The sequence below is a fragment of the Podarcis cretensis genome, assembly GCF_951804945.1.
Source record: "Podarcis cretensis genome assembly, chromosome: 12".
NCBI lineage: Eukaryota > Metazoa > Chordata > Lepidosauria > Squamata > Lacertidae > Podarcis > Podarcis cretensis.
The window spans coordinates 3,873,813-3,894,128 of record NC_137181.1 but is presented as its reverse complement, the minus strand read 5'-3'; the positions used below and the strand labels follow the sequence as shown (position 1 = coordinate 3,894,128).

The 20,316-nt window shown below is 47.1% G+C and overlaps 1 protein-coding gene and 2 long non-coding RNA genes across 3 annotated transcripts; 1 reads left to right on the top strand and 2 right to left on the bottom strand.

The window, feature by feature from the left end:
- Nucleotides 1-995: 995 nt before the first annotated feature.
- On the bottom strand, nt 996-16,024 carry CDC25A (cell division cycle 25A). The gene is made up of 15 exons (XM_079946918.1): nt 15,688-16,024; nt 14,617-14,699; nt 13,489-13,540; nt 12,945-12,981; nt 11,742-11,843; nt 10,454-10,561; nt 9,746-9,883; nt 8,726-8,803; nt 7,743-7,895; nt 6,840-6,941; nt 6,657-6,719; nt 6,340-6,438; nt 4,671-4,801; nt 3,860-3,971; nt 996-3,339 (listed from the first exon to the last, which is right to left on the bottom strand). Exons 1-15 carry the CDS (start codon nt 15,846-15,848, stop codon nt 3,199-3,201), a joined length of 1,560 nt encoding a protein of 519 aa, XP_079803044.1. The 5' UTR covers nt 15,849-16,024; the 3' UTR covers nt 996-3,198.
- Nucleotides 5,159-11,956, top strand: LOC307199356. The gene is made up of 2 exons (XR_013831920.1): nt 5,159-5,669; nt 11,762-11,956. It is a non-coding gene; the product is annotated as an uncharacterized lncRNA (long non-coding RNA).
- A 1,828-nt stretch (nt 16,025-17,852) lies between the features above and the next one.
- LOC307199304 lies at nt 17,853-19,142 on the bottom strand. Its single transcript, XR_013831838.1, has 2 exons — nt 18,917-19,142; nt 17,853-18,172 (listed from the first exon to the last, which is right to left on the bottom strand). It is a non-coding gene; the product is annotated as an uncharacterized lncRNA (long non-coding RNA).
- Between the last annotated feature and the right edge of the window lie 1,174 nt (nt 19,143-20,316).

Below are 20,316 nucleotides of genomic sequence, written 5' to 3'. Positions count from 1 at the left end.
AGGTTCTCATTTTAGACATCCTTACAGAATTTATTAAGTTAAAAAAAAAAGATAGAAGTTTAAATCCTCTGTCAACAACACGCATCACAGATTGCCCTGAACAAATCACCTTCTGTAAATACAGGAACCATGGTGAACAGTCACAGGGCCACTGCGAGAAGGAATAATGAACAAGTGTACAACTCCTTTTCTAGCCCACAGAGCTGAAACACAACAAGATTTTTAGAGCTTGGAACAGCAGCACCACCAAGTGGGGACTTGGATGCACACAGCATAGACCCATAGCATCACTGGAAATGGAAGCATCAACCAGCTCCTTAGGGGGAACTGTTAGTAGTCTTTTGCTTTTAAACAGATTAACCAATTAAGTAATTGCAGCATGCCATCTCTTTCAAAATACCACAGCTTCTCTTGAACAGATGAAAATTCTTCTGTTAGATTATCTTTAAACAACTGGCCAATGTCAGAACTGGCCAATGTAGAGTCAAATCACCCTCTGCTCAGATTTCATATGAGCAGATGGAACTGTGGTATTTAGCACTACCCACAAACTTTCAAGAAGCCATTTGAGAGCACAGTGGCCTGATCCCAATCGCAGCAGAAGCATAGAAGTCTCCATCTGGGTGGAACTCCCTCTAAAAGATCCTGCCTAAGAGGCAATAAGGACCAGTCCAGGCTTACTGAACAAGAACTCAGCAGGTGTTCAGCTCTGGACTCGTTGCCCCTGGCATCTCTTCCCCCTCACTTTTAAGTCATCTCCACCAGCAAAATTAAACACACATGGTATGGAAAGACAAATCATTAAAAGGAGAAGGTTCAATGTACCGACAAGCTGAAGTTTGCACAACGTGCTCCAGCAAACCCAAAGTAGGGCCTTCGCCTTCTACCACCCACCAGCCCCTCCTAAATCCACATGCAAATCAGAAAACAATTTACTTAAAACTGTTCAACAGAGCCCAGGGAAATGCAAAACAAGCCACTGCTCTTCAGGAAGATGTAAATAAAGTTGTGATTTAATCCCACCAAAACGTCATGCAGATTTTGTACGGTCTTATCAGGTGTTTTTGACAGGCCTCTCTCCTTAGACCATATTGAGTACCAGTTGCTCCAAAGGCAAAAGAAACAGAGCTTGTGTATTGGGCATTTTATTTCCCGAGGCCACAGAAGTAGGTGGTTTCAGCCAAGGCCCTTATTAGGACCAGTGTCGTTTACAATGTCCCCATTGCCCTTCAAAAAAGTCACAATACATTAAAAAGCACACTGTTTTTCCTACCCTTAAATGAATTATGTGCAAATGTCAAATTAAAAAGACAAACAGCAACTTGAACAAACAATACATATCCAAATACCAGGAAGTGTGCTTTGGGGAGGTGGAATAAACACTTTTGGGAATGTTCACAGGAAGCAGCCAGCAAGGAAACAGCAGAATGGTCTGGCAGACCGCTGGTCCCTGTTGCAGAAAGGGCAAAAGCCTGGACTTCCGCTACGGCAATTCACCCCATTTAAGCACCACCTCTGGTTGAAGGCTGCAGCCTTCAACACTGAATGGGAGGACTGGCTTGCACTGAAGTGAGCCTCCTAACCCCGCCCCGTTTGGAGGTACCTGCTGATCACCTGCACAGAGGCCAAGTAACAACAGAGCAAACAAACTAGGGGGTGGTATTTTAGATCTGATGCAGACACGGAATTGCATCACAGCTCAAAGGGTTTGAGCATATGGAACAACATCGCCAAAAACCAAACATCTGCACAAATATGAAGCAGAAAACGTCCCAGCCTCATGGTTGAGTTTAGCCACTGACTGATTTCTTATAATATTTGAAGGCTTGTTTCAAAGACCAAAACACAATTCCAGAAAAGTATAGCTTGCAATACTAATTCCCCCTAAAAAACACTTGCTCTCCCCCTAATGTTTAGAAGTAAGCTGGCTTGTAATACTTTCTGGCCAGGCACAACATAGTCTCTGAGTTACTCCAGCTCCTTCTGCCCCCAAGATTTACACTGGTAACTGGAGCAATTTAAAGCAGCTCAGAATTTGTTTTGGCCAACACTCCTCAAACAGAAGTGCAACTTACACACTTAAAAGAGGAAAGCCATCGATTCCTCACTGGGTGGATGAAGATTCACTGCCATCAGACCTCCCGGCCCCCTTCCAATAAGGCAAGAGGGAGTGATTTGGGAGCCAAATTCTTTTAAAAGGGTTAGCAAACCTCTGTTGGGGACAGTTGGAGGAAGGAGAAACACACAGCATGATCTATCCAGGCCAGATTTACCTTCTATGTCAGCTTTCGCCCACCTGGTGCCCACCAGATGTTCTGAACTGTAACAGCCACCTGTCCCAGCCTGAACTGCCGCCCAAAATATCTGGAGGGCATGAGGTTGAGGCTGCCCTAGAAGCATGCCACAATCACAGCCGAGCACACAGGGTGTGTGTCTGTATATATGGAGGGACGGCAGTTTGCATTTGAACACTGGCAAGCTGTTTTGGCATCAGGTCACTCCAGGCGCCGCACATATAAAATGTCACACCTACGCATTAAAAAGCAACTAAGTTTAAGGTGACGACAAGGTCCAAGAATAAGTTAGAACATGATAAAACAGCTTCCTCTTTGGCAGCAGATAAATACTTCATTACAGGAAGCCTATGCAAGTTCCAGGAAAATACTTCCAACACCCCTCCTCCACATGGTAAGAGAATGCTGGCAATATCAGAGCTGCAGCTCAGAGGATGGGGTCGGGTCTCAAAAAAACCCTCCCTGCTCATTGCCCCTTGTACAAAATTAGGGCCATGACACAACCCAGGAAACCCAGTCATAGGTAACTTAGCTTCATCCGGCTGTACTAACATAAAAAGGCACAATTTGTAAAATCGACATTAAAATCTCATGATCGACACTCTGCTCGGCAGTTATATGCTACCCTGATTCCCATATACACACTGTTTAAATGGATTGTCTTCAGAAGCATATGGGGAAACCCTGGATTCATGGACAGAACGCAAACGCTTGAAGGGTTCATGCCTGCAATATGGCAGTCCAAGGACTCCGCTTGGTCCTGGGTGAAATGATTCAGTAGACGGTGAAGCAAAGCCCATGCAAGGAGTGAACAATTCCTGCGAGGCACATGAAGTTAATGTGTCCCCGCTTTCACCCACAGGGCAGGCAGGCAGGCTAAATCTGGCTGCCCTTCTTGCAGCTTTCAGAGCTTCTTCAGACGACTGTAGTGTTCCCTTTTGCTCTTCTCACCAGCCCAGGTCCTGCTCTTCGTGCGGCATTTGCGCAGCTCTTCCTTGAAGTCTTCGTGGTGCATCGGGCGATAGGCTTGGGGCTCACAGTAGCTCTGAATGGAAAAAGGAAAAAAGGGGATTATGCAAGGGGACCCAGAAAATCTCTGGGGCTATTTGTGATTCATTGACAGCCCTTTGTATAAATGTATTCCGCACTGATCTTCGGGGTGCTGAAGTCCTACTTAGCACCCCTTTCTGTCACCTAAAAAAGCCATCACTTTTCCTTTCTCCCTAGGTTGACACAGGAGGGGGGAAATCAAGAAGCACTCAATCCAACTATTTTATACAGAGTTCATAACTCTGGTTTTCCTAGCACAGAACTGCTTTTCACCCTACACAAAGAACACCTGCACACAGCAGCAGCAGCAGCAGCTAGGTTGTTAAATTCCCACCTAGCCATTAAGTGAATTGTCTGGGGTTTGGGGACAGTCACTCCCTCTCACACACAACAATGTTTTGTGGACAGAGAGAGGAGCCATCTACACCACCTTGAGCTTCAGGAAGGAAGGTCACAGTACTCATGCAATAAAGACACAAGGAAGAGAAACGGAAGCTGAGTAAAGTGACACTGACCTTGCATTTTAAGAAGAAATCCTTGTATCCCCCCTTTAGAACATACAGTTCAGGATAATGAAGAGTGGGGTAGCTGTTGCCAAGCCGGTCTCTCTCCCTCACAAATCGGCACCTGTAACAGATGGGAAAGAGCCTCAAAACCCTCCATAAGGGATATATGTGTTGGTTATATGCAGTTTAGTAGCGCTGCAGAGAGCTTGCTGGGGAGACCATGCATAACAAGGAACTCAAAAATAACTTTAACAAGGTTTTAATAACAAAACAAAAACTCATTTTACACTAAAGATAACAACAACAAACATGACCCAACCACCAACCAATCCCCCAGGGTAACGGGAGAGCTAGGTGCCGCTCCTTATATACTATGCCCAAATGCTGACACAGCTTAATTAACACAACCTAGCAGCACCTGCTATGTTTCACAGCTGTAAGACTGGGTCTTGTTATTTGCCCTGGCCCTTAAAGACATACAGAACTTGTGAAACAAGAAAGAACCGTCACATTTTACAGTGACCATTCAACAATACGTGGATGTCATTTCTAACAGAAGGGGGATTGTGACGCCAAGCATCAAAATGCTGTGTGAAAGACAATTATTAAAGGAACGCTTGGAGCGCATAGGAATGCACCAGGGCCTGCTTCTTAAAACCCTTCCATTCCTGTACCCGCCTAGTCTCATTATCTTCTTGGGCTATCAATTCTCACCTACACTATTAAGTATCAATTATTGCCCATCCAATCACGTCTGCAGGTAACACCACAAGTCCTCCAAGTTGCCAACCTATGCAAAGGGGAGCATTCGTGTACTCACATCCGCGGGGCCCGCTCTGAAGAGAACTCGCAGTGGAAAATGATGATGACTCGTTTGCCGTCCGATGACACGATGGGCTTCTTCAGCAAAAAGTCCTCCACGTCCTCTTCCATGTGAAGGTTTACAGCACCCTGAGAAGGAAGAGACACTAGTGAGAGAAGGCAGGTCGACTGTGGGTTGTGTGCGTGTTATGGCACAGAACCCAACAGGACATGTGGCCCCCAAAACTGCATTAAAACAGTATCCATATTCACTCGAGATCTGTCACAATAACTTAGTCTTAGAAGATGAAAAGGGCAGGCATGTCCAAAGTCCGTTTCGGGGGCCCAATCTGGCCCACCAGTCAGTTTAATCTGGCCCCTGTGGCAGTTTATTTCCTGGGGGGAAATCCTAAACTTTGGTCAGCCCTTACGGCCCTTCACTTCATCAAATCTAATGTGGCCCATCTTCCCCTCCCTAGCCCAAGTTATAAATAGAAGAGTTTGGATTTGATATCCTGCCTTTCACTCCCCTTCAGGAGTCTCAAAGCGGCTAACATTCTCCTTTCCCTTCCTCCCCCACAACAAACACTCTGTGAGGTGAGTGGGGCTGAGACACTTCAAAGAAGTGTGACTGGCCCAAGGTCACCCAGCAGCTGCAGGTGGAGGAGCGGAGACGCGAACCCGGTTCCCCAGATTACGAGACTACTGCTCTTAACGACTACACCACATTGGCTCTCAATAGGACGTCTGGAAGCAGAGGACACCAAACAGAAGCTTCGTAATATGCTATTCAGTTTTCTCCAGCATCACTGCATCCTCTCAGACGTCACTACAATGGCTCTGTATAAAAGCAGTAACTTTTTGTTCAGCCTCCCACCAGAAAGCAAAATGTTCTTTTGGAAGCTGAACGTCCGACAGGGCTTCCATGGCTTCCAATTGGCTCAAAAGCCACACTTTGGAAGTCAAACATTTCGGAAGTCGGACAAACTTCTGGAACGGATTCTGTTCAACTTCCAAGGTAAGACTGTACATCTTCTGTCCCCTGACTTGATCTCTCCCCCCTGCCCTGCCATAAAGACACCTTCCTCCCCTGTTTTAGGAAAATCAGCCAAGGGGATCTTTCCCTGCAAAGGAGGCCTAAAAATCCTTACCTTTGAAAGTGAGTGTTTTTTGGGATACCGTTAAAGGGGCCAGCACAAGTTGAAACTTAGTCATAAGTGACAATGCCTAGTATTTGGGATATGGGACGTGGGTGGCGCTGTGGGTTACACCACAGAGCCTAGGACTTGCTGATCAGAAGGTCGGTGGTTCGAATCCCCGCGACGGGGTGAGCTCCCGTTGCTCGGTCCCTGCTCCTGCCAACCTAGCAGTTCAAAAGCACGTCAAAGTGCAAGTAGATAAATAGGTACCGATCCGGCAGGAAGGTAAACGGCGTTTCCGTGCGCTGCTCTGGTTCGCCAGAAGCGGCTTAGTCATGCTGGCCACATGGCCTGGAAGCTGCACGCCGGCTCCCTCGGCCAATAAAGCAAGATGAGCGCCGCAACCCCAGAGTCGACCACAACTGAACCTAATGGTCAGGGGTCCCTTTACCGTTACTACCTTTGGGATTCACTCTAATGTTTTTCTGCTTATGCCCAAATTAATCAGGATGCCAGTCTTATGCAGGTGCCTCTGAACTCCCTCCATACCTTGATGTGGCCTCCTTCATATTCATAGGGATATCGACAGTCAATTATCACGCACTCCTTAATGAAGTTTGAAAACTTGCCATTCAACACGTCAACAATCTGGAGGGGAGGAAAAGGTCAAGCATTAGACCTCGGGGACGTTGCCCCATTACTTTAAAAAAAATACTTGTTTTAACTGACAGAACTGTCTAGCTGTGTAGACAAATACCCCACCCCTCTGCCTTCTCTGGACTCCACAGGTGGCCTGCAGACAAACTAAGTTTACAATCCATGCGAAGCAAACATTTCTTTTTGTGAGAAGAGCCTGTGCTACTTACCATTTCTGGGTCGATATACTTCAGATCTTGGTGCTTCCCGTCTACAGTATGGAAAAGGTAACCCTAAGGTGACAAAACGAGGCCTGGTTCAGAGTGAGGAAAACAGCAGAACACATGAGTGCCCTGCACTTAGGTCTCACACAAGCCGCAGAACGGCAAAAGAGGAAAGGTCACCAGCATTACCTTTGAAAAATCTCCAATAAGATCCCTTGCGTCATTGTCCAAAATGCTCTCTATTTCCGTTGAGTTTTCGAACAATGAGTTTGGGTCAATCAGCACCAGGCTCTAAAGGAACAAGGGGGAAGCAGATGTGAGATGATGGAAGACCAAGTTCATGTAAAGCTTGTAGCGATGGAAGCCTCCTTTCCACAACTGCTTTTGCTTATGCTGGTCAGCTAGAAAGGTTTGCAGAACCTCAAGGATGAAGAGCGTAAAGGGAATTAGGAAGAAAGGGTGGAGGAGAGTGTGTTGAAAGCCTGCGTTGCGAAAGAGAGGAATGAAGTACAGAAGGAGGCTCTTGGGAGACCAGTTCCTCTGAAGGGGTGGGGGTTGGGTGAGAAGGGAACTTTGGAACCCCTGGATTAAGGGGCAAAGTGTGGGAAGTACGGGGAGAAGCAGTGGCAGCTTTCTATGATTCCAAAGGTATGCTAGAAAGAACAAGCAGGAAGGATGAGAAGCACTTGAAGCTAGAGGAAGGTAAACCTCAAGCAAAACATCAGTATTGCCTTATCTAAGAGAATCACAAAGGAATACAACGAACTTCATGGAAAGATAGAAAGTCAGAAGGAAAAGGAAATAAGCTGGAATTTTAAGAAACACATTAAGGGCCTTTCCTCAGACTTCCAAGTCACCCTTGCACCTGCTTGGTTTGGCAACCAAATCCCTAAGGATCTTTGCATTTGTTCCCATCTGCACATTAAGCCCATTTCCTCAAGATTTAGAAGAGGCTCCCACCCCCTTCAGAGAACAGCACACCTCTCACAACCAGTACCAAAGGCAAACAGGCTTTGCTTGAAGTTAAGAGTCCAATATGAACACAAACAAATTGAGCAGGCTGCAGTCAGTGTATGGTGCTCAGCCACCAACCGTTAGTTCTTCGGAAGATGCCTTGCAGACGTTTCTTTTCCTCTTGATGAAATATGGAGAGTTCTCTTCTGGAGATCGCCCCGTTCTCTTCAGGGCAGCTTTGGCCATGCTGTATGGCTCGCTTTCCATGCCCAGCAACCTGCACTGCTTACTCTGCACAAAAACCAAAGCAGCATTAGGACTGCCAGGCAGCCAAAGGTAAAGGGAACCATGACCATTAGGTCCAGTCGTGGCTGGCTCTGGGGTTGCGGCGCTCATCTCGCTTTATTGGCCGAGGGAGCCGGCGTACAGCTTCCGGGTCATGTGGCCAGCATGACTGAGCAGCTTCTGGCGAACCAGAGCAGCGCACGGAAACGCCGTTTACCTTCCTGCTGGATCGGTACCTATTTATCTACTTGCACTTTGACGTGCTTTTGAACTGCTAGGCGGGCAGGAGCAGGGACCGAGCAACGGGAGCTCACCCCATCGCGGGGATCTGAACTGCCAACCTTCTGATCGGCAAGTCCTAGGCTCTGTGGTTTAACCCACAGCGCCACCCGCGTCCCTGCCAGGCAGCCAAAGGCATCAACAAAAAACAACCGACCACACGTAATTACTTATACCTCATCCACCCACTTTGAAAATGCTGAAGGAACAGCTGCCTCCATTGCAGGAGCAATGCAACATTTCCCACCACAGTTGAGCTCCCTGGCAAGGTAAGGCACCAACTGGAATCCAAAAGGACTGGCATGGCCGTGGAAGTGGAAGAGAGCTCTACTTGCATCTTGGCCAGAATACGCAACCACACACTTCAGCAAAGAAACACAAGCTCCAAAGACACAGATAGACAACTGTGAAGTAGATGCCATAAGCCTGAACGTATTCAAAAGAACAGCACAAAAAGCGAACACCTCTTGAATATCAGAAAATAAGCTCCACTGAAAGCAACAAAGGGTTTTAAATGAACTATTTAGGCTCCATGAAGACTAAAATGACCAACTTACATGGGCATCATCCCCTTTCTTCATGACTAGAGGAGCTGTCCAAAGGCTGGCCACGTCAGAGGGCATCTCACCATTGTTCTAAAATAAAATTAAAAGGTCAGTTACTAAGCAGGGAAAACACCATTGGTAGCAAGCGAAATGGTGGCTCTTCTTGGACAGGAGGCACTTTGCCACTTATCAAGATTAAAAATTATTGTAGTAAGTTATATGGCGAGTGCATTTGCAGACTACTCAGAAATGTCCACTGGACCAAAATACAGTGTTGAGTTTGCTGTGTGGATCAAATTTCAATTAATACATCACACCCAACTTGCAAAATGTGCATGGGGCTTCAGTGTTGTTTCCTAGAGTAGTCAAAAGTGCTGGTATTCATCTTCACATTCTGAGGAATACCCGATTTTGTTGGGACTCCAAATCTCTTCACCCGCAGTCAGCATGGCCATTGGTCAGGGATGAAGCAAGTGGAAGCTTAGCAACACATGGTGGGCCAAAAGTTGCTGGCCTAAACTATTTGCAGCATCGCTCCCTCCCATTTTCAGTTTGCTTTCCCACAGATGTGCTTCAAAAGCCCTTTTCTGGGTTCCACCTGCTCCTGTGGTGAAAAGGGACTGACTAAGGATACACTTTTCCCATGGCACAACATCTTTGGAATTTCCTTCCCCTGGTAGGCTATTCGGTATCATCACTTTTTGCATTTATGCAGCAAGGCATGAGCCTTTTAGCTCTGTTTAATTATGTGTTACTGTTGAAAGCTGCTTTGAACTCATCTGCTGGAAACCCAACCAATGAATTACTAAAAAAAAGGTTGCTGCTCAAGTCCTCTTATCTCCATATTTCACCCAAAACAGGCAAACCAAGGAATTTGAAAAAGCCTACTTATATCAATTATCAAGTGCAGTATCTACAGTGCTGGCCATCTTTAGACAGGATGAAAATGGCTATACCCAACACAAACCACCTAGCTGGAGAACTTTTAGTTTTTAAAGTATTTAATACAGAGGTGTTTTCATCATCACTTACGCAGACATCTGGACCATCCATTATCTCCAAGAATCCATCGTCATCATCTTCCTCAGTTTCTGAGGCCCCTCGAGACAGCGGCCTCAGAAATGCTGGACTGAAGCTTTCTTGATAGTTGTCAACTTTTCCACTATGAAACTAAAACAAATGGTATTTTATTGGTCGACATTCATTCAGTCTTTCCTCATAGGATTATGGCTTCACTTTGAGGTGAAGCTCAGGAGAGGAATAAAGAGACAGGACATTCTCCTGGCTTGCTTGGGTAGCTCACATCTAGAATCACAACTCTGTAAACCCAAATACACTAAATGCATAGACCCAACAACTTAAAAATCAGCTTTATCTGCTTGCAAAACCAAGAAGCAGAACGATGTGGCCCCCTACAATCAGATCAGCTGTCCAGTGTCCTCATGGCATGCAAATAATGAAGACTCACTTGGTTTGTGTACCTCAAAGTTGTACTCTTCAGCACATTGTCTCATTCCATGCAGTTTGTTAGAAACTGCAGGTGTACACAGAGCTGAGCATACAATCTGGCAAATGATGCGGAAGCATGTTTTTTCCAAATCTTGATTTCTAACAGTATTTCTGCCTTTTGAGGCTCTCCTGCCATTTCTGAGTTGGCCCCAGGCTTGGGCATAGTAGTTAGCACCACAACATTCTGGGACAGCAAGCTCTATCTCAAGGCTGAGCACAGAGACTACATACCAAAAGTGTTGTGTCGGGCTCCTGCCTCAACCCTTCATCTTCAAGGGAAGAGGTACGCAGACAGGTACGAGAAGCAGGCTTTGTTGGCTTTTTGAATTCAAATGGTTCCTTAGGGAAAGGGAATAAGACAACTATTTTACCAATTCATTGGAGCTCAAAAGGTCAGGAAATAAACCTGCAGTTCTAGAGTCTTTGGTCTAGAGTCCTGCAGCGTTCAAGAGAAATCTAATCTTGATCAGCTCTTTTGTTCTACCACACCCAGTCTTTCTGTAACCTTTTACACCCTGCACTCATCTTCCTATAATGAAATTAAGTTCAGCCCATAGCAGAGACTTGATATGCATCTCGGGTGGAACACCTAAGCAAAGCTGAAAATGTATGCCTATTCACATTTAAATGAAGTGACACATGCAGCTATTTATCAAGGCTCTAAATTCTCAATGAATACATCAGTGCAATGAAAAAGCTGCCTTGGCTGAAAGGTATTGCCCATTCAGGCAAAGAAAAATTACCACCACCCTGGGACAAAAAGCATCAGATTCAAACACAAAAACTAATTGGGGCACTTCTCCAGCAACCTTAGGAAGGAAACAGAAGGAGCAAAATGGCTGAAACAATTCAGTATAATTTTCAACACACTGGCTGAAGTTACTCTTATCACACGGAAAGTGCTCCTGTAAATATCCAAATGAATACTCTACCAATAACATTCCATCAAGTATTTCACATCTAGGATTTTACAACAGCAAAAAGCACTTAAGCTGGAACACAGTGCCTGCAGCAACACTCATTTACAACTCTAACCCTGTTACACTTCCCTCTTACATAAAGGTAAAGGTAAAGGTACCCCTGCCCGTTCGGGCCAGTCTTGACAGACTCTGGGGTTGTGCGCCCATCTCACTTAAGAGGCCAGGGGCCAGCGCTGTCCGGAGACACTTCTGGGTCACGTGGCCAGCGTGACGAAGCTGCTCTGGCCAGAGCCAGAGCCAGAGCCGCACACGGAAACGCCGTTTACCTTCCCGCTGGTAAGCGGTCCCTATTTATCTACTTGCACCCGGAGGTGCTTTCAAACTGCTAGATTGGCAGGCGCTGGGACCGAGCAGTGGGAGCGCACCCCGCCGCAGGGATTCGAACCGATGACCTTTCGATCGGCAAGCCCTAGGCGCTGAGGCTTTAACCCACAGCGCCACCTGCGTCCCCCCCTCTTACATATGGACGTCAGTTCCAGCCCTTGAGGCATAGCCATGGCCATCTTCCCCAGATTAGGAACTTAATGAAATAAACTTACATTCTCTTTGTTCTCCTCAGGGCCACATCCCTGGAAGACATCACAACTGAGCAAATCTAAGTGGCTCCTCTTCAGAGCGGGGCTGCATCCCAGAAGGCTCTGCTGCAAAGGTGGGAGAAGCAAATGCAGTGTCAGGTTCCAGCTCTCCTCTTTTGTCATGAGGAGCAACCAACAGAACAGCAGGACCCAATTCAATTAAAAAACATAAAATCTGGGCCAATGACAGTAGCTATGGACCACAGCATGCTAGCGGAAAAAGGAAACAGGGGTGGATTGGAATTGGGAGGTGGGCAGAGCTGGCTAGGACCCGGAACAAGAGCCAGAGATGTAGGGAAGAAGGATTGCTAAAACTGAACATTTCCCAGGGCTTTGTTTTTCCACAGGGGAAAAAAAAATCACTATTTTTATGCATTTGTTGTTTCATAAAATTCATCATTTAAAATTAGTGGGTGCCAATACAATATTAAGCAAACTTGGGAGTTTCAAACTAATTTTTTTCAGGTGATCATGCCTAAGGATGGGAGAGAGTACATACATACTTTACATTGGCTCCCAGTGTGTTTCTGAGCACAATTTAAAGTGTTGGTGCTGACTTTTAAAGCCCTGAATGGCCTCGGCCCAGTATACCTGAAGGAGCATCTCCACCCTCATTGTTCAGCCAGTACACTGAGGTCCAACTCCGAGGGTCTTCAGGCAGTTCCCACACTGCAAGCAGTTAAGCTACAGGGAACCAGGCAGAGGGCCTTCTCGGTAGTGGAGCCCACCCTGTGGAATGCCCTCCCATCAGGTAAGAAGATGAGTAATTATATAACATTTAAGAAACATCTGAAGGCAGCCCTGTATAGGGAAGCTTTTTAAGGTTCAATGTTTTATTATGTTTTTATATATACTGGAAGCTATATTGGCTGGGGCAACCCAGTCAGATAGGTGGGATACGAGTATTAATAATTACTATTATTAATAATAATCAGTCATTAAATTAGGTGTGTGCAAAATTAAACCAAAAATACACTAAGAATCCAGCTCTGTGTAAGATATTAAAATCCCTTAATGTCAACATTGGGATTTCCAGGAGCCTGACAGACAACATGCAAGACTTTTCAAGCTTTATTAATTAAGTTTACATAATCTGACAGTTCTGCATAGTGTGAAATTCAGCTGAGAAAGGGACAAAGGATGGTTTCCTTCCTAAGCTTTACTTACCGGGAGGGAGTGCATTCTTCGCATGGGTACTCTAAAACTGCAAGAACAAAAAGATGCACATGCCTTAACACAGATTTACAAGTTAAATTTCAACATCCAAGCTAAAATGATAGACTACCTAGTAATGACTCATTTAGCTAAAATAATATCACACTGACAGTGACCCAATATTCTGGCAAGCGTGACATGTTCCCGAGTGTGAAAGTGCATAAAGATCCCTCTCCTGTGCCCTGGTGAGTGAGTACTAAAGTCTAAGAAGTACTAAAGTCTAAGAATGAGACATTCCCATAAACATTGTGCCAGGAAACAGAGGGGAACCTATCATGCAGCCTTAGCTACAGAGCTACAACCAAGAACGTTTTACACCAGTCTTGCTAATTTGAAGTACCAGGGTTCTGAAATACTCAAGTCAATACTCTCACACCTTCCAAATGCATTTTTTGCTTAACACAAGCTGCTCTAAAGCAGATTCTTTGAGGATGCCCTGAACCAGTTTCATACAAAACCTCAAGCAAAAAAAACACCCCAGTGTATTTCTACATACATTTCATCAAGATTTTTCATGCCGAGCTGGGTAGGAGAATCCATACAGCAACCTGTGAAAGAAATCATCTTACAGCTTGCACAGATTTTTGTAGAAAGTGACAAAACATGCAGACAAAAATATTAGGTCAGTACTGTTCCCATTACGTAAATGGACTGCTGACATATTGAAGCTTACTGTTCACATATAACAGCCATCTTATGGTTTGGCTGCTCATACTAAGTCTTGGATCTTAGTGTTCCCCTTTCTCCCAATCAGAAAAAAAATGATGTTACATCTCAACTGAGTAATCAATCACTGTTAGAACTGGGCTTCCAGTCCTGATCTGTAGGCCATCATTGCCCTGGCTCAGGGAAATTATGGTGGAATCAAACCAGGAAATCAAGGAAATAACTGGGAGTGCTGGCTTACAACATGCTCCAAATTCTCCAAATCATTTGGATAAGAAAGTTACATTTGGACCAATCAAGTAAGCTCCTAGCTCAGATGCTAGTTGAACTTCCCAACTAAAACTACAGAGAAGTTTATTGTCAAGCCCAGTGGGTTTTGGATTATATGGGAGCATATTCACCCAGTGCTTTTGCAGCTGCACTGGCTCCCGGTGGAGTACAGGGTCAGATTTAAGGTGCTGGTTTTGACCTTTAAAGCCCTTCACGGCCTAGGACCCTTGTACCTACGGGACCACCTCTCCTGGTATGCCCCACGGAGGACCTTAAGGTCCATAAATAGCAACACCCACGAGGTCCCGGGCCCTAAGGAAGTTAGATTAGCCTCAGCCAGAGCCAGGGCCTTTTCAACACTGGCCCCGGCCTGGTGGAACGCTCTGTCTCATGAGACCAGGGCCCTGCAGGATCTGCTTTCTTTTCGCAGGGCCTGTAAGACAGAGTTGTTCCACCTGGCCTTTGGCTTAGAATCAATTTGATTCCCTCCCCCTCTTTATTTTTCCTTTCTCCTGCTGTGAAGAGGCTGCATCCTAATGTTTTAATGTTGTATTTTAATCTTGTTTTTTAAATTGTATTTTAATCAACTTGTTTTATTATTGGTTATTAGCCGCCCTGAGCCCAGTCTTGGCTGGGGAGGGCGGGTATAAATAAAATTTATTATTATTATGGATGAAGGCAGACAAACCTGAATCTGTAGATTCAGAAGACGACGTCCTTTGCAGATTGACATTCTTTCCTTCCGACGTTTGTACACAATTTTCACTTGAGCTGCAAATAATCAGATACATTACTGTCACATCACACATCATTGTGAAGAAGTCTTCTCAGGGCAACCAAATGGAACATAATGCCACTTTACATAAACACAAATGAAAGCACATAAATAAAAAATGCAGCATAAAAATGGTTCCATACTGAGATCTGTTACGTACTTAAGAAAACCAGGGTGGCAAAGTGGGTATCATATTAGCATTCAAATCCCCACTCAGCTCACTGGGTGACCCTGGGCTATGTCACTTGGACAGCCTAATCTACCTCAAAGGCTGAGAGAAAAAATGGAGGGAGTTGGGAGTGGAAGCATGGAAGCTACCTGGAACTCCCTGGAGAAATGGTGTAATATTAGCGTATCAAGTAAATAAAACAGCAAAATAGTAACCAATTATTATTCTATCCAATTCTAAAGCAGGAGGATGAGGCTCAAAATGGTATAGAGTGGCTCAAGAGTGTTGGGCCAGGGTTCAATTCCCCAATGAACTATGAAGCTCACGTTGGGCCAGTTGCTCTCTCTCAGCTTAATCTCTCACAGGGCTGTTGTGTGTGCAGATAAAGGGGAAAATAGAGAAATAGAGAGAGACGTGGCGAGGAGAAGCATGTACACCACCTTGCCCTGCTTCAGAGGAAGAGTGCGGCATAATAAGTAATAATAATTATTATTAATAATTAGCAGTAAAATAATAATAATAATAATAACAACAACAGCAATAATAATAATAATAATAATAATAATAATAATAAACAGCCCTATTTGGATTATATACTTAGTCCCACCCAGGTAGCTCGATGAATAGACGAAGCAGCTTCTAAAGCCAGATGTGTGCCGTCGCCGAACTCCAACTCCCATCAGCCCCTTCGAGCGCGGCCGACGGCAAAGCATGATGGGAGTTGGAGTTCTGCGGCCTCGAGCGGGACAAAGGCCCCCCCAACACCCCACAGCGAGGCGTGAGGCGCCGAAGTGGAGGGCGGCCGCCTGCCTTACCCGCCGCAGCCCAGGCTCCTCCGGCGGTCGGCGACGCGAGCGAGGCCGGCGGGTTCGGGGAGGCCTCCGAGACCCTTGGGAGCGGGGAAGCGCGGCTGGTCCTGCAGGAGGAGGCGGCGGCGGTGAGAGAGCCTCGGCGGGGTAAGGCCGCCGGGCTCCATGAGGCGAGGCTGGGGGGAGTCAGTCAGTCCGGCGGCAGCGGGGACCCCCTGCTTCTTGCCGCCTCAGCGCTGTGAGGCGGAATGAGCCTGGCCGTCGACGTCGCCTCGGCCTTGAACGCGGAGCAAACCGAAAGAGCGCGCGCGCATTGGAGAAAGAGCGGCGAGGCCCCGCCCCTTCCTCCGGGAGACGCCCACTTCGCGCGCGCGGCGGCGGTTCGCGCCCTCCCGCCAAAAGTGAGAGCGGCCAATAGCAGGACAGCTTTGCTTCCCTCCCCCTCCGTCCTCGTTATCCTGGAAGCCAGCGGCCAATGGAAAGAGGGGACTCGCTATCGAGGTAGCCAATGAGGAACCGCGACAACGTCCTTCGCTTCGCGGGCTCCGGACCCCGCCCCTCTGTGAAGAGGCGGGGCGGGAAAGGCGGGAGGACGAATAGGGAAGCGCTCCCTCCCGAACAGCCAATGGTAGAGAGGGGAAGAGCGCTGGAGGATGACGCCACGAAATGAACCGCGTGTTTTTAAGGCTGCTCTTCCCGCCCCGCAGCTTTAAGGCGGGACAGCGAAGGGAAATCCCGCCCTAGCGCCCGGAAGTCGCATAGCAAAGTGCGACCGTAGAGATAGTCAAGGCGGAAATAGTCAAATTAACGGGGAAAAGTCGACAATAGGGCGATGAAACGTTTCAAAAAGAATGAAATAAGTTTATGTTGTACATAGGAAAGATGTGTGTGGAATAGAGAAACCAGTAGAATTGAAATAAAGTTCATAATGTGTAATATAAATAATTTTATTGGAATAATAATAATAATAATGAAAATGATAAGTACAATGTACAATATAATCAAAGTAACCAATGGTGGTTGCAAATAATATATAGATAGACAAGAATAGCCGCCCTCAGCCCGATCTTTGCTGGGGAGGGCGGGATATAAATAAAATATTATTATTATTATTATTATTATTATTATTATTGTATTTATAGAAAGGTTTATTTATTTACAGCCAATTTATGGACAAATGGGGATGCGGGTGGCGCTGTGGGTTAAACCACAGAGCTTAGGACTTGCCGATCAGAAGGCTGGCAGTTCGAATCCCCGCGACGGGGTGAGCTCCTGTTGCTCGGTCCCTGCTCTTGCCAACCTAGCAGTTCGAAAGCACATCAAAATGCAAGTAGATAAACAGGTACCGCTCCGGCGGGAAGGTAAACAGCGTTTCCGTGCACTGCTCTGGTTCGTGCACTGTGCTGGCCACATAACCTGGAAGTTGTACTCCAGCTCCCTCAGCCAGTAAAGCGAGATGAGCGCCGCAAACCCAGAGTTGGCCACGACAGGACCTACTGGTCAGGGGTCCCTTTACCTTTACTAAGGAAAAGTAGGACATTCGGCATCAAATTAGAAACTGGGGCAACTGTCCCTGGAAAATAGGAGCACTAGGAGGGTTTGCTTTCCCTGTGGGGTCATTTTACAGTACATTTGCTTCTGAATTCACCTCCCATATCTCCAACCACCTATAAGTGGAGGGCTGACAAAAGCAATTGTGATTTCATTTTATTTTATTGGCAGCTGCGTAGCTGAGATGAGCCCACAGGGCACAAATGTTGGCAACTCGATTCTGTGTCTCCAGCTGGCCCTGCCCGCCCCCAGACTCCAGGGGCTGCTCCCCCCCTCCAGAAACTGCCTCTTTTCCCTCATTTGCCATGTCCGTTTGTGACATCACAGGGAGTTGGTGGATGTCTGTGACATCATAGGGAGTCTGTGGCCAACAGCCACAGCTGGGGAAACATCTGCACAGCCCTCGCTGGCCTCACAATGGGGGGGCACCTCAGCAGTTATTAAAAATGAGGTGTGTCCCACCCCCATTGTGAGGCCAGTGAGGGCTGTGCAGATGTTTCCCCAGCTGTGGCCGTTGGCTACAGACTCCCTGTGATGTCACAAGGGGTCAGCCTCCTCTTCCTGTGACATGACTACTTAAGAGATTTCCCATACAATAAAAACATGGCACAAAACACAGATTTCTTTTCAGAAAACGTTTATTTTGAATAAAAATTAGAAAGCCGTTTATTTAGAAAACAGGAGTTGTCTGGCTTAAGTCCTGCGGTTCTCTTCATGACTTTCACGGCTGGTCTCGGAGGAAACCTCGCCGGCTCCAGCCATCCCTGAAAGGCAAAGGCAAACAGATGAGTGGGGTGGCCACCATCCGACAGCGCCCACTCAGACCTCTTGCCTTCTCCTTGCTCCACAGCATCCCAACGCCAGGCGATCGCCTCCTTCCGCTTGCCAGCTTGCCGCCACTGTCTGGTCTTGGGGAAAACTTCGCCGGCATTGGATGTCCCTGAAAGGCAAAGGCAAACACGTTGATGGGATGGCGACTATCCAGCGTCCACCCAGACCCTTCCACAGGCTTTGGTCTTGACAACTTCCTCCCTGACTGGCCTGCCCCGTCAAGGCAGGTTGCAGAAGTGGAGGGTCACCAGTTTGAAGCGGTAGATCCACAAGTGGACTACACTGGTTCCCCTGGTTTCCACCTCTAGGGCTGTGCCGGGTAGTTTCCCTCCTCGCTTTGGTCGTCGACGTAAGGTCAAGAGCTCTACGAATGTCAGCAAGCTGACATTCTCAAAAGGTAGGTCTGTTGACATTAGGTTGAGGGCCAAAGACAAAGGTGAATGTCACCAGATAGCGTTCACAAATGGATCGGCCAACTTCACGGGCCTCTCGGCCTCCACTGACATCCCCAAATGTGAACCTGGCTTCACCAAGGCGCCACCACTAGAAGCCGATGGGCAACTTTCCCTCACCACAGAATTCGCCAAGGGACACTCACCCGCCGCCAAAGGGGCAGCTTCCCTCCTCGGCTTGTCCGCCTGTTAATAAACAAACTAGGCTTCCAAACCCGTTTGCATCCCCTCGGCCAGTCTTGTAGCCTTGCGGCATCAACCAGGCACTGAATGCAAACCTTCCGGCAATCCGTCCACCACCAACAGCCACGCCAGGTCCATTGCCAGACCTCCCCCTGCTTCAGAGCTGAATTTCATCCACCTTCAAGTGCGATCCCACCAGCAAGTAAACCTCAACTTGCCTTCTCCTTGCTCCACAGCATCCCAGCGCCGGGCGATCACCTCTGTCCTCTGGCCAGCTTCCCACCACGGGGCAGGAGACCACCCGAGCTGAGTGCCTCCACTGAGGCAACTGCCTCGGCCCTTGACTTGGCCAACATTTATACCCTCTCAGCTGCCCAATGTTTTTGTGGCCTCACAATGGCAGCATCTGGGGACGCGTCCCCATCACCCCTCAGACCTCACAATGAGGGGGTGTAGCTCAGCAGCCATTGGCTCCTTGGTTTTGACCAAGGAGATATATAACACCCCCTCCCCAATTTGTGCCAGTATCTGTGAATGCCACACCGGAAACACGGGGGGGGGCTGGAGGGGGGCACCTTCCAGCCCAGTGGTTGCATTTCCCTCCACACAACACTGGCAAAGGGGGGGGGTCAAACACAAAAATGAACGGCGCAATCAAAGCGACCCTTATATTTCCATAGGAAGCTTTTCAAGGAGTGATATGCAGGGAGAAAGTTATCATCTCATGAAAAAAAGCACCTTTTCATCAGTCACTGCTTGTATTTGACTAAAAACCATTACCGATCCAGTTCCAAATGCAGCTAATCCAGTAAAACCTATTAAGATCCAGAATCATGCAACCATTTACAATAAATCAAATTACCGTATTTTGCACCCCATAGGACGCACCGGCCCATAGGACGCACCTAGTTTTTTTGGAGGGAAATAAAGAAAAAAAAATTTATTCCCCCCCAGGTGCGGGGCTGGAAGAACCAGGTCGGGGAACAGCGGGAAGGTGTGCTCCGCCTCCCCGCTGTCTCCCGAGCTTGTGGGGCTGGCGATGCGGAGAAGTGTGCTGAGCCGGGGACTGCAGGCAGCTCTGCGCAACCCTCGGAGCCGCTCTCCCGAGGGTTGTGCAGAGCTTCCTGAAGCCTGGAGAGCAAGAGGCTTCAGCGAAAGCCTGCATTTGCCCCATAGGACGCACACACATTTCCCCTTCATTTTTGGAGAGGAAAAAGTTCGTCCTATAGGGCGAAAAATACGGTAATGAATCTACAGCGTTTTCTTTTATGTGACTAGCACAAATACTTTTAGTGGCTTTTGCCGGTAAGGCTGTTTTATATGTGACAAGCAGGTCTCAGTCAGGTAATAGCCAACGTATTTTCACTTCTGGGTTCTGTCTCTGTAGCGGTGCCAACATCTGTTCCAAAAATTCTCTGGGGTTTTGATAGAGCTGACCATGGAGTATGTAATGGAGAAGACCATGGAGTATGTAATGGAGAAGACCTTCTCCTGCACCGACCCCACAAATAAAGAATCTCAACTGCCTTGGAACTTTCCTGTCTCTTCCATCTCAGACTGATGTGGGCATCGTTTGAAAGCGGAGAGCTGTAATTGCAGTTCTCGGGGAGGCAAAGGT